General features: G+C 44.0%; 1 protein-coding gene and 1 long non-coding RNA gene across 3 annotated transcripts in view; one reads left to right on the forward strand and one right to left on the reverse strand.

Annotated features, from left to right (window-relative positions):
- The window catches only part of LDLRAP1 (low density lipoprotein receptor adaptor protein 1), a 67,342-nt gene extending 61,609 nt beyond the window's left edge, over positions 1-5,733 (forward strand). Inside the window, exon 9 of the mRNA XM_083455916.1 lies at positions 736-5,733. Coding sequence (XP_083312042.1) covers positions 736-886 — 151 coding nt within the window. The 3' untranslated portion in view covers positions 887-5,733. The remainder of the gene's footprint in view (positions 1-735) is intronic.
- A 1,216-nt stretch (positions 5,734-6,949) lies between these two features.
- Positions 6,950-10,844, reverse strand: LOC310684905. 2 transcript variants are annotated; one of them, XR_014514951.1, is made up of 3 exons: positions 9,258-10,844; positions 8,863-8,983; positions 6,950-7,093 (listed from the first exon to the last, which is right to left on the reverse strand). It is a non-coding gene; the product is annotated as an uncharacterized lncRNA (long non-coding RNA). The 2 variants fall into 2 exon arrangements; XR_014514952.1 differs by having other exon boundaries at positions 8,613-8,983.
- Between the last annotated feature and the right edge of the window lie 2,657 nt (positions 10,845-13,501).

Here is a 13,501-nt window from a genome sequence, read left to right on the forward strand (position 1 = left end):
GTATTTCTGATCAACCCCAGGTGGAAGACATCTCTCATTTTCCATTAGCCTTCTAACCCCTTACATAGAGACCAAACAGATCGCTTTCTGAACCTTTGTTCACACCAACAAGCAGGTACACCCCAGCAGAAATAGTTTGGTTTCTTTTGAGTGACAATAATAGCTTTGTAGCAAACAGTGACCCTCTATGCACTAGCTGGGGGGGGGGGAGGAAAAAGGGCTTCGATAAAATTGCTATAAATCATTGTCGCACGATCAAAGCCTAACCTGCCTCACAGAGCTGTTGTAAGACTAAAACGGGACTACGGGGCAGAACCATACATGCCACTTTGAGCACCCTGGAGGAAAGGCAGGATATTAATGTAATAAATGACAGAAAAGACTACACCACTTTATACTGGAGAGGGAGGACTCATGTTTTTGGAATTCTGCTCTGTATTGAAGCACTCCGCGTCAATAGGATATCAGGAGGACCAGCATGCAAATGCCTGCATTAGAACCTTTCTCCCTGAAGAGCTGGCTTTCTGCTTTCAGGGTTGCCTACTCCCTACCCTGGGGAGGAGAGGGACATTCAGAAGTAACCCTCACTTTAGTCAGAAGTGGTCCACCTCCTTTACTAGACCTGTTGACACTTCTCTCACTCCCCGTCTCCCATGGTGCTGTTTCTGGTGGTGGTCCTTCATACACAACTCTCTCCAGGTCCCTTCACAGGGTTTCTTCTTCTTCCTCTTTCAGACTGGCACAATCTCGAACTAACCCCCAAGACCTCGACATTGGCCTGACTGCACAAGATATCCAAAGCGCCGAAATCCTCTCTCCTGTTGACTGGGACAAAGTAGATTCCTCTACAGTGGCGGGGAAAGACGACCACCTCTTTGGGTTCTGACGTCTTCTCTCTCTCTTTCCTTTTCTCCTGACCAGCTTTTCAAGTTACATAACCACTGAGAACTTGATGCACTGCATTCTGAGTGATTTTTTTTAACCGGAGGGTTTTCCTTAAGAAGGGTGGGTGAGGCAAACATCTGATCCAGATGGATGCTATAATGTCACCATATAACTCTTTAGACCAAAGCTTTAGATACTTTAATAATCTTTATATATAAAAATAAATATATGTATAAATATATTTCTTTTTTTAAAAAAAAAAAATCTTTGCTTTTTATGTAAATGATGAGATACTCCTGAGCATATTTATTCAAGAACCCCTTCAGTTTACATATATTATGGAAATTAAGTGACATTGTCTAACTTAACATTACAGTATTAGACTGCTTTTCCCATTGGAATACTCGTGGTAAACTGTGATAGCATCAGCTGTGTCTTGTGAGGTGGGTGCCGGCGGTGCAACATCAAAGTGATCTGAGTTACTTTTTCCAGAAGAGAATCAGCCCGACAAGGAAGGAGGTTGCTCTGAGGTAGATACAGCGAGGCGGAGTTGGCTTTCTGGCTGGTTCAAGCAGGGAAGGTTACTATGGGTTACGTGATGCTGCATTAGGTGGGGAAATGGCACGCTGTGGCCCTCTAGCCCTTTTCTCTATGACCTGCCGGCTCCTCCCACAGGCATGTTGGTGCCAACCCACAGCAGCTGAGTGGACAGAGCCTAGCTAGATGCTTTTAATAAGCATCAGTAGGGTTGTTTTGGTACTAATGGCACACAAGCTGAAGCAGCTGCCTAATCTGTGGACCAGAACTATTGAAACTGCCCTACTGATCCATGAAATCAAACCTGTTTGATGCCTAGGCCCTTTTCAGATGCTGTGGAGAAGGGAAGTCATGAGCCACATGGGGCAGGGACATGTGTAAATGCTTGGAGAGGCATGCTCTGCCTCTTCTCTTGTTCCCACACAGCAGGGGCCACACCGCTGATAGCAACTTCCACCTCTAGGTAGCCACCAGCCTAGTTTCATTGTATCTCGACTTAGCAGGATAGGACCTCCTGTCCCTGTTGGGACACCATAGCGAGACTGGAGTAGCGTGCACAGTGTGATACACAGGACTGGCTTTCCATGTAGACAATTCTGGGAGGTGGAGGTGGAATATAACATTCGTTCCCCCTGAGAAATGACAGCCAAGTGCTTCGAGCCAGGAATACAGGAAGTTGACATCTGAACATGTCTCATGAGCAGTATCTTTGCACCACCCTGAAATTCCTGTGGAACTGGTCCAAACATGTGTAAGAATGGGGCACCAATGGTTCATGACCCTCTTTGCAGCTTGACATGAGTTGAGCCCATTGGAAAATGTTCATATAGCCATGCAGGGAGAGGGGCAATTTCAGCCCCGTGTGGTTTCTACCCAGTCTTAAGGTTCGTGTATCCAAATAGCAGTGGAAGTCTTAACTCTGTTCCTGCACTTCAGGCTGCGCATGCATGGATCACATGAGTGGGTGTTCGCCATTTGGCAGGGGTAACAAACTCCATACATACAGGAAGCTAGTGTTGGGAAGAAGACTTCTCATTTTGCCCTTTCCCTGACTTACTTGTTTTCAATGTGCTGGGAAGTGGTTTGGAGAGCAGGTGTTAAAACACCTGCCCACCACTTCCTGTTCTTGGAAAGTTGATCACTGCCAATGCCTTTTTAAAAGAATAATGCTTTATTGCTTATTTTATCGATTGTAAGCTGCTTTGGAGAGCCCTGTTGTTAAGCAGGAAAGAAAGCAGGCTGTACATTTTTTAATCAGCCTTGTATTTAACCACTTGCCTAATTGCCACTGGCAAAAATGAATTCCGTGGAGGCGAACCACAGAAACCAGCTGAGCTACCAGAGATGGGATGCAGTATCTGTACCTCATCCACTGGAAAACTCATTAGGCTAGTCACTTTTCTGTCCTTATGTACAAGGTTGTTTTAAAATCTGATGTGGCTCCCAAAGCACATTTTTTCTTCTCCTCATCCCAGACCCCATTGATTTTGGCAAGAAGAAAAAAATAAAGTAGACTGCTCGGCCCAGTGCCCTGAGGGGGATGCAAATCACCTTGTCCACATCAGTCAGTGTTTTGATGAGCTAGGGTGGGTGATAACCGATTCCTTCACCTGATCTGTATAGATCAGCTCAAACAGGAGTGCCTGTTTGCATGTGTGAGAGCTAGTGTGCATGTGTGTGACACACAGACAGACAGACAGACAGACAGACAGACAGACAGACAGAGAAAGATGCATCCACACCAACTTTTGCCCACGCTCACTGCTGGTTTGTGGCCCCCAGAGGGTCACCAGGGATGGATGTGGCACTTGGGTCCATAAAGGTTAGCATGCATACATACATACATACATACATACATACAAACATACATACATACATACATACCTGGAACAGTTTTTGGCCACATCCACACTACACATTTAAAGTGCTTCCCCCAAAGAATGCTGGGAATTGTAGTTCTGTGAGGGGTAGACTTCAGGTTCCATGACCGTTGAAGAGGTGTAAATGTTTGTTAAATGTATGGTGTGGAGCTGGCCTTCGCATGCACCCTCCCCAATGACTGAGGGAAGGAAGATTCACAGGTGGTTGGGAAAGAGAGATTGTAACAGGTGAGATTCTTTGGAAAGCAGCATGGTATTGATCCTTTGTGGTGATGAACTGCACCATGGCTGAACAATAATTTGAATCTGATGTGCGGGTTTTTTTTTTACTCTTTCCAAAGGGCAGGCTATAATTGCACTCTTTTTCTCACTCAAATAGGTCTTAGCAAAGAGAGAGAGAAAATAAGGACCAATGTTTGCTTTTCTTTTTGGTGGCTCCATCAGAAGCAGGGTCTGTCTCGTTGCATTCTTCCTGAGCTCTTACTGGAAACAGGGAAATTGTGTTAGCTGTTAAAATGAGAAAGATCAAGATCCGCCTCTTTGAATTACCAGTGGGCAGTAATGGGTTCTTTCGTTCGTTCTTCAGCCAGCTTCAGAAGAGAGTAGGCATACTTTCTCTTAAGACATATAGCTTTGCACTTTAAAAAGAAAAAAAACCTGAACCAAAATTATGGTTTCAAATGTCAGAACAGGTTTGTATGGCTCTGTAACCTTTTTCTCTTTTGCCTTTTGAAAGTACTTCATCCAAAAACACACAGCAGCTGTTGGATATTCTTCCTAAAACTGACCTTTGTTCTTTTGCTGCAGCAAAATGTTTGAAGACTCATCCATCACATTGATGGAGATGCTGAGCAGTTTCACTTAGATTTCTCTGTATATTTGCCATCTAGGAAGAACTCAAATGCTGAGGTTTGGCTAGTTGACTAGACAACAGTGGTCCTTATATTTATTCTTAAACATCTTTTGTTAATATTTGGTAAGTTCTACCATGGTCCCCCCTATGCATCCCTCTCAGCCATTTAAGCCGCTAAATCGAAGGCCGCCAAATTGGATTAAAGGAAAACAATAATTCCTTTCGGCTTGCTATTTTTTAAAAAAATAAATGTTAAATGGCTGTTTATAAGTGCATTTCTGTCATACATCTTTCCTTCTTCCCACCTGCGTCTCTGACAGAGGCTTAGAAAATAAATTCTCAGTCTAATTTCTCATTTCATAAGACTCTGGATTTAGAAAACTAAATAATGGGAGACTCAGGATTACAGTCATTAAGAGATTATGTTTAACAATGATCCTGAATAGCTGCACTGTGGCACAGTTTGCTGTGTTTGTGGCCTTGTTGGAAATATACTAATCTGTTTTATAGATTTGTAATTGGCTTCTGAAATACTAATTTCACTTTTCCCAAAGAATCCTTTTTTTATATAACTCTGCTAATGCTACAGCTGGGCAAAGTAAAACTTTAATGAGGCTGACTATTCAGAAGACAGCAGATAGATTAACCTCCGAAACCAGATAGTTTGGAAACTTGGCTCTTATAAACTGTGTACTAAGTTGACCCTGGGAGGAAAAGGTGTTTAATGAAACTTACTTCATCTCTCCAAAAAGGCATCTCTTCTCAGCATGCCCTGCCTTGTAGCACAAGGTACAAAAAACTCTTCTATTTGGGTTGACAATGCAAGGTCAGTTGAAGATCTCTGCTGAAAATATGTATATCTATATAGACGGTATCCTCATCTGTACAAAACTAACTAGAATTGAACAGAAACTTGTCTTATACATGGAGCAGAATAAGGTGGTAGAATGGAATGTTTCACTTCAAGGGACAGGTGAGGGTTCAAATTTGGAATGCTGTCCATATTAAAGCAAAATAATAATAATTCCTGTAGGTAAATATCTAGCACATCAGGGACAGGGGCTGTAGCCCCACTCCTTGTTTCTACTCACATGGAGTCTTTCATGAAAAGATTGGGGTGCAGGTGTCTCTCCTGATATTGCTGGACTACAGCTGCCATCATGCCTGACCACTGTACATGCTGGCTAGGACTGATGAGAGTTGATAGTTCAACATCTGGAGGGCCAGATATTCCTCAACCCTAGTGCAGAGGAGAATTCACAAAGGTGATCCCTCCGAACACCCAGCATCTAATGTGATACACTCTGTTTTATCACCTCTTATCTCTACCACCTCATTCCCTTGTCTATGTCGCCCAGGCTTCATATACAGGAGTTTGCTGCAGTTGTTGCTATAGCAAAGGTCCTGAAAGAATGGTCTAAGAAGTTTCATTTTTATGAGAACATACCTATTTTGGAAATCTCTAGAAAAAAGTGTATGTAACATGAACAATATAATGCCTCTGTGTATATAGTTAAACATATGCTGTAAAAAGTACATTTGCTGTTGAGAAAATAAAAATTCTACCTTTTTTCCAGTGGACTGTTTTTATTTGTTTTTGAAAATTGTATTGCACACTCTTCTACTGAAAAGTATTCAAAGTTTTCAAAGCTGGTGACAATAGTCATAAAAAGCAGGGCTTTATAGGCTCTGGTGGGCAGTGATTGGCTTTTGGAGTCAGCTTACTGCATGTGGACTGCATGAGGCAGGGGTCAGCAACCTTTTTCAGCCGTGGGCCAGTCCACCGTCCCTCAGACCATGTGGTGGGCTGGACTATATTTTGAATAAAAATAGGAACGAATTCCTATGCCCCACAAATAACCCAGAGATGCATTTTAGATAAAAGTACACATTCTACTCATGTAAAAACACGCTGATTCCTGGGCTGTCCGCGGGCCGGATTGAGAAGGCGATTGGGCTGCATCCAGCCCCCCGGGCCTCAGGTTGCCTACCCCTGGCATGAGGCATAAAACTCAGCCTGCCAGATTTGCAGTTGAAGAGGAGGCGGCTAGGCACCAAAGCCTGTTAATGGGAATCTATAGTTCAGGGATCACAGAATTGCAGAGTTGGAAGGGGCCCTGAAGGTCCAACCCCCTGCAATGCAGTAATCCTGCCCACAGCTGTCCCTGGGTGGGCTCAAACCACCAACCTTCTGGTTAACAGCTGTATGCACTGGAGGGTAGTATGAGGGGCCTCAAGCCCTGGGGCCAAATGGGTCTCGCCCCAAACCACACACCCTCCCAAGCCTCATGTCTCAACAGCCCTATTTTGCAGCCTCCTTGAATGTTTTTGCCTGACTCGATTGTGCCCTTGAACTTGGAAAACGCTTGCTACTTGCCTACAAGGAGAATAGAGGAAGCTGTTTGAAGAAACTACCCTACCCTACAAAGATGAAATTTACACCTAATGCTCCACGTACTCTTGGCTCCGGAGCTGGCCCTCAGAAGTCTGCTCAGAAGAGATTTGGCCCTCAGGATTAAAAAGTTCCCCCCTTTCTGCTCAGATTCAAGACACTCACACACCCAGAGAGCATCTTATGCCTTCTTGTTCCTGTTTTGCGGAGCATATCAGCCACCGTCACGCCTGGTCATCGAAGTATCTGTATGTATATAGCCCTGACAAATGGCACAATTCAAATACTCAACTTATTTTGAGGCACGTTATTCTCCCTTTCACACTTCCTCTTAATTGTTAAGCCACATAACGAAGAAAAGCAAGAAATTATTAGTTTTTGGCTAACAGACGAGGTTTTTTATTTGTTGTTTTTTTTAACCACTTTACCTCAGGAGAAATGAAACGTAAACTTGAAGTGTGAAGACTTCACTCTCTGGAAATGGGTGTTGAATACTGAGCAGGCGGAAGTTTACGAAGATGCCCTGCTATTTCGTCTGTGTTGTACCTGTGTGGAATATTCCCCAAAAGTTAATTTTACTATTTAAATAGGCTGTTCCAGTCTAAGGATATGTCTCAAATTGTGAATACTAAGTGTCTGCCACCCGGCCTCATGAATAACTGATGAAGGTGCCATGGAGCAAATTGATCTTTCAATTTTGATGTGACCTTTTTCAAGCTTCTGGGTTGAATCTCGGGAATCCAGAATCTCTTTCTGACTTGCCCTCTGCAAATCCCTTTCATTATTGATCTATTTATCTCTACCACCACCTCATCCCTAAAGCTTGGGTAGGTAATAAATTGGTTTTAAAAAAAATCATACAGATAAAAATATCCAATTTAAAAATCTGTTGAAAACTTGATAAGTCCAACTGGGAGCAAACGTCACAATCATCAGCTTAAAACTGTTTGTCGCCTGACAATTCTCCTGATGTAGGAAGAGCAGGGTAAAATAGTGGGTTGCTGATGACATTTCCTGTAATTGTTTTTAAATCCAACCACTGCAGAGCACTCTTTGGGGTCACACTGAGAGGGACACCCCCCTTTTGTTGCCCTTTTTGTCTTTGTGGCTGAAGGGGGGAGTGCTCTAGTGAGGGCACAGAGCCCCAGGGGTAGGAAGTGTGTAATTTTGCCCCATTGGGAGGTTCCTAGAAATACATGCTTGCCTGTTTGATTATTATTATCATCACTATTTCCATTTATTGTTATTTTACTTGTAGCCTGCCCTAGGACAATGTAATAATACTAATAATGTCCTGCCCCACCCCAGTGGACCATCTAATAAATCCATTGGACCAACCTAATTCCTAGAGCCCTGGGGTTAAGTAGAAGGTAGAGTTTGCAGGTTAAACTTTCAGGCAGGCTTGAGACCACCCCCCAACCCATATCTCAATTCTTAGAAACCGATCACTAGGAGTTAAACATGTGTTTTTTCCTTCCTTTTTGCACAAGAATCGAGTCATGTCAGAAACACATCCAGTGGTACAGTTAGGTTACTTTAGACTCTAGACTTAGTGGTTTTACTCCGGGTCCACTTCAAAATGTTGCAATCCACCACTGCTGTGTTTGCAAGGGTGGCTTCTGCTATTGCTTCTAAGTGGGGACCTGGTATTCTGTCCCCAAAGTCCTACCCCAATGGCACCACTGAACGCATTGCTGCTGTCAAGACAGTCCCCACTGCTGCCCCCACCTCTCTTTAGATTCTTTGGAACCCCTGAATTTATACAGTGGTACCTCGGGTTAAGTACTTAATTCGTTCCAGAGGTCCGTTCTTAACCTGAAACTGTTACTAACCTGAAGCACCACTTTAGCTAATGGGGCCTCCTGCTGCCGCTGCGCTGCTACTGCATGATTTCTGTTCTCATCCTGAAGCAAAATTCATAACCTGAAGCACTATTTCTGGGTTAGCAGAGTCTGTAACCTGAAGCGTATGTAACCTGAAGCGCATGTAACCCGAGGTACCACTGTATTTGGATTGTGTAAACAGAACTGAAGTTAAAGCAAGCTATGCAATGAGGTAAACAAACCTTCAGACTGCGTTTCAATGAAGGGGGAAATGTAAATAGGTCATCTTCCTCCTCCTGAAGAAGCTGCTCCATTGGGTTGTGCAAAAATTAGAATTTGTAAAAGGCAGTAAAGTATATCCAGGTAATTAGAGCTTTGAAAACTCAACTGCAGCACTAGATTAAAAATAAAAATAGGGCAAATAGCTGCAATCTTAATCTGATGCAAGTTTCTTTCTTATCTTTTCTGTTTAGCACAGAATATTTTTTTCACCTTGAATTATTGTCAGTAGATAACATGCTGCCTGGAGGAGACTTTGTTTTTCAAATCCTAGTTCAGACACAGTTTCATTGGCACGGCCTTTGGCAATTCACTCTCCACCTCAGTTCCCCAGCTGTCAAAAGAGAATAATTGATTATTTCATTTGTTTACCGCTTAATATATGACTACCTCACAGGGTTGTTGTGAGGTTGAGTGAAATGAGTAGGCAGATATGGATTTTGAAATGTGAGAACGGGGCCATCTATAAGCCTAGTAAGTCATGTTTAATTATTCACTTACAAAATTTATTAGGTGCTGCATTATATAATATTTCAACAAAATAAAATTAACAGAACTGAACAATGAGCAACACAAAAGCATTTATAAAAAGGAGTTAAAAACCATACCCAGCAGTAACATATAATTTTAAAATGCTAGGGAGTGGAAGACACATAAAAAGACAGCAGAAACTGGTAATTTAAAAAGCACATTTTAAAAATGTCTAGGAGAACAAAACATTTTCTCCTGGTGCTGAAAGGACATTAATGCAGTTGCTAGGCAGGCCTCTCTGAGGTAAACATTCCATCAACAAGGGGCCACCACTGAGACAACTCTGTCTCTTATATGAGGGATGGGAAACCTGACCTGGCCTCTACCTCTCAGAGGCCAGATGTGACATGTAGGTGGTGTTACCCATCTGTCAATCACCTGGTGTTGAAGAATATTTTGGGGACTTTAAAGCACCAAGCAGGGCTTTCAAATAAGCTTCTGTGATTCCATGAAGTGCTGTTGATCAAACAGGCTTGAAGTCATTGCCTATCTACTGATGGGTGGCGAGTTCAAAGCTGCTCTCTGAAGGGATCAGCTTGATGATCAAGCTCTTCATGGGGAACTCGGTCACACAGCCAATCTTGTGGGGTCAAAGTCACCACTCATCAGCTGATAGGTGAGGAGTCCCAGCCTGCTTCCTACAGGGATTTGCTGTGCAACCAGTTCAGATGTGCATCTACCTGCCCCACACATGACATCACATATGGTGTGCGGTAGGTGGATAAGGTTTTGGGGGGAAACAGCCTCATGGGCCGAATTGGCACCCATGCCAGACCAAATTTGGCCCCCAGGCTGGACATTCGCCACCTCTGTGTCAAAACTATTTCCTACCTGCCGTATCTTAGCTAGGATGGATACTTGGATTAGGGTTGCCAGGAAACCCCCCAAATTGTTTTTCAGTTGACTTGCCTAAGATCCAGGACAAAGTGCTGCCGTTTGGAAATTCCCCCCGAACGTCGATTCTGCCTTTGAAATCCCAGTAATGTCTGGGACATATGGCAGCCCTACTTAACTAAAGAAATTGACTTTATTTTATGATAGGGATGAATAGAAACCTATATAGATTGGTAGGAAATTGTTGAGTTTCTAAGAACAATTACCTTTCACTTTATACTGTTATGACCATTAAGATTTCTTCTGAGATACGTTAAGGATGCAATGCCAACTGAGAAATGAGAATTGGTGGGTTAATTAATCACAGAAGTGCAAAGTGAGGTGACAAGTAAATGGGAAAATGCAGAAGGTCTGCAGATCAATAGCTGGTTAGAGTATGAGAGATGCTGTATATGACACACTGAACAACACAGTCGCAACCATGTCTACTCAAAAGTAAGTCCTAATGAATTCAGTGGAGCTCACTCTCAAGTAAGGAGGGTTAGGTTGCAGTCAATTTCTGGAGAAGGCAGGGAAAGAGTTACGTGTATAAGTTTTTTTTTTTAATTAAATGAGAATTTATTAGTGAAGGTGAAATTAAAGTCATCAACACAACGTAGTTGCTGATACTGAGGCAAAAATCAGTAAATTAAAAGGGATTATATTTATTACTCTGTTGCTGCTTTCATTGTTCCTGATTGTTTCTCTCTATGTGTGTGTGGGTAAAAGTCTTAAAAAACGGAAAGGGGGATATCATTATTCTGAAGGACAAACAACCCTGCAACCCTACAGTCCCTAGGATGGTTTCCCAACTGGAGACGGGATCATGCTTGCCCCTAGGTCAAAGGTTTGGACCCTGAAATCTGAGGGTCTGGGATGCTCCTGACCTGGCAACCCTTGTGGGAGACCCCATGTTGCATTCCCTTTCCATGCTGCCCTGGTATCTTCTGTTGCTTTTGCCCTGCTGCTGAAGCTGAGATGTTGGTGGAAGCAAATGGGGGGCGGGGAGGACTGGACAGATCAAGGCAAATAGCTTTCACTGTCCTCCGAAACACCTCCAAGGCAGGGCGGAAACTACAGCAGCCCTGGATGTGGCGTAGTGAATTTCCTTCTCATTGTTCCCAAAGGGAGAAGGAAATAGCAAATACAAGGCCAGAGGAAGGTTGGGGAAGGGTTGTAGTTCAGTGGAGTTCAGTGGTAGAGTATCTGCTTTGCATGCAGAATGTCCCAGGTTCAATCCCTGGCATCTCTAGGAAGGAAACATCACCATTTGAAAGCCTGGAATGCTGCTTTCAGTCTGCATAGACAATACTAAGTTAGATGGGCCAATGGCCTGACTCTGTATAAGGTTGTGTCCTATATCCTTAGGAGTAAAAAAGCTGATCTACTCTCACTGCTGCCCCACTGATGGGAGCCCAACAGGGGGCTGGATGAGGCAGATGATCTGCCTTTGGCACATCCCCCTCCTCCCCAAATTTAGGACTGCAGTCTTAGTCGACAAATAGAACCTATAAAGACAGATTTCATCTATTTTTAACGTGCATGTTGAAAACAACATTTGCTGAAATGTTTACATCTCAAACCAAGATTTAAACTAGGGCTGAATGTAGAGGTTACAGCAGCACAAAATATCGGTACAGTGAAAAAGAAGTAGATACATCTTTGAGGGATTATGCCACCATTAAAAATTGTGTAGTAATCATCAGTTCAATCCAAAATCATTTGCAATGCGTAGAAAAGCATTGTGCAGAAGAGTCGGTCCAGCCCAGACCACCATGTGTCTCAAGGAATCAGGTCTGGCCATGATCCAGGGAAGGAAGTAAGAGTTACTAACAGACGGGGTCTTGTGTGCAATTATTATTATTGACGCCATTTATGAATTGCTTTCCATAAAATATCTCACAGCGGAAACATCAATAAAAACAATTCCACATGTAAATACAATGGAAAACAATTCCATATATGCAGTCAATTAAAAATAATTCTGTATGTAAAAACAATGTAAGGGGAAAAAAGACAGACTAGTATAAAGGTCTGCGCTTTGAAAGCTGGATCCAGAAGGAAGGTCTTCAACAAGTGCAGAAAAGACAGTGGAGTATTTCACCATTGCCACGTTCTTCAGAACCCTGCACAGGTCCCAGGAAAACACAGCTTATTCTCATGAGTGGTGACTGAGCCTTTATTATCACTTCCTCCAATAGCAGATGCAGGTGGTGAGTGCCCACACTGGGGGTGGAAATGGGGCCACTGAGGAATGAGAGGGAGGAATCAGCGTGCTCAGAGGAACCCCATGATTTGCAGGTGGGAGGATTAAGAGGGGAAGCGCTTTTTGAAAACAACAGTACAATGAGAGCTGAGCATGTTCAGTAGCCATGGGGTGGGGTGGGGGGGAACCAGAAACCCATGTGGGGAGTGTAGTAGGTCCAGTCGTGACCGACTCTGGGGTTGCGGCGCTCATCTCGCTTTATTGGCCAAGGGAGCCAGCGTACAGCTTCCAGGTCATGTGGCCAGCATGACTAAGCCGCTTCTGGCAAACCAGAGCAGCACATGGAAACGCCATTTACCTTCCCACCAGAGTGGTACCTATTTATCTACTTGTACTTTGACATGCTTTCGAACTGCTAGGTTGGCAGGAGCAGGGACCAAGCAACGGGAGCTCACCCCGTTGCGGGGATTTGAACCGCCGACCTTCTGATCGGAAAGTCCTAGGCTCTGTGTTTAACCCACAGCGCCACCCGCGTCCCGTAGTATATGTGACCTGTCTCTTTAAGAGACACAACTGGTTTGTAATAGAAACTCCACCTGCTTCAGGTGTGCTTCTGCACCTCCATAATTAAGTGGGAACTAGTTGGAACCTTCAGCTTAGCTCTGTGGCGAGTCCTAGCTCCTCTTCTGAGTGGTTAATCCATTGTTCACCATTAAATACAACTGTTAAAGTGGTCTAGACTCCTCCTGCTTCTTGGGATTAGGGCAGATGCACTGCAAGGCTTCTTCGCACAGTGAGTACCCTTTTTCAAATCTATGGGGTGTGACAGGGAGCACAGTGAATTGGCTTGCTTGAGTCCCGTGTAGCACTTGTATAATCCTCAAACCTGATTATTCCTCCGAGGCTCTGCCTTCCTGCTGGAGAATGGAGCCCCCTTAAAGGCACAGCCCTCTGGCCTAGACCCTGGCCCTCTTGTCCACCTGCCTGTTGTCTCCAGCTGGTGTCACTGCCTGCGGTGCTGAAGAGGCTTGGTGGCGCATGACACCCTGGGAGACCTGGGCCAGCCCATTTATAAGACAAGGTGAGGTGACTGCTTCAGGTGGCATGATCCACAGGGGCAGCATATCCTAGTGTAGATCTCCCCTCCTCTAGTTCTTCTCTCACCCCTTCTTCCCTGATGGGGAAGGGGCACCATTGCGGGGCCTGCCTCAGGTGCCAAAATGTCTTGGGCCAGTCCTGTGG

Source organism: Podarcis tiliguerta, assembly GCF_965153285.1.
Source record: "Podarcis tiliguerta genome assembly, chromosome: 8".
Taxonomy (NCBI): Eukaryota; Metazoa; Chordata; class Lepidosauria; order Squamata; family Lacertidae; genus Podarcis; species Podarcis tiliguerta.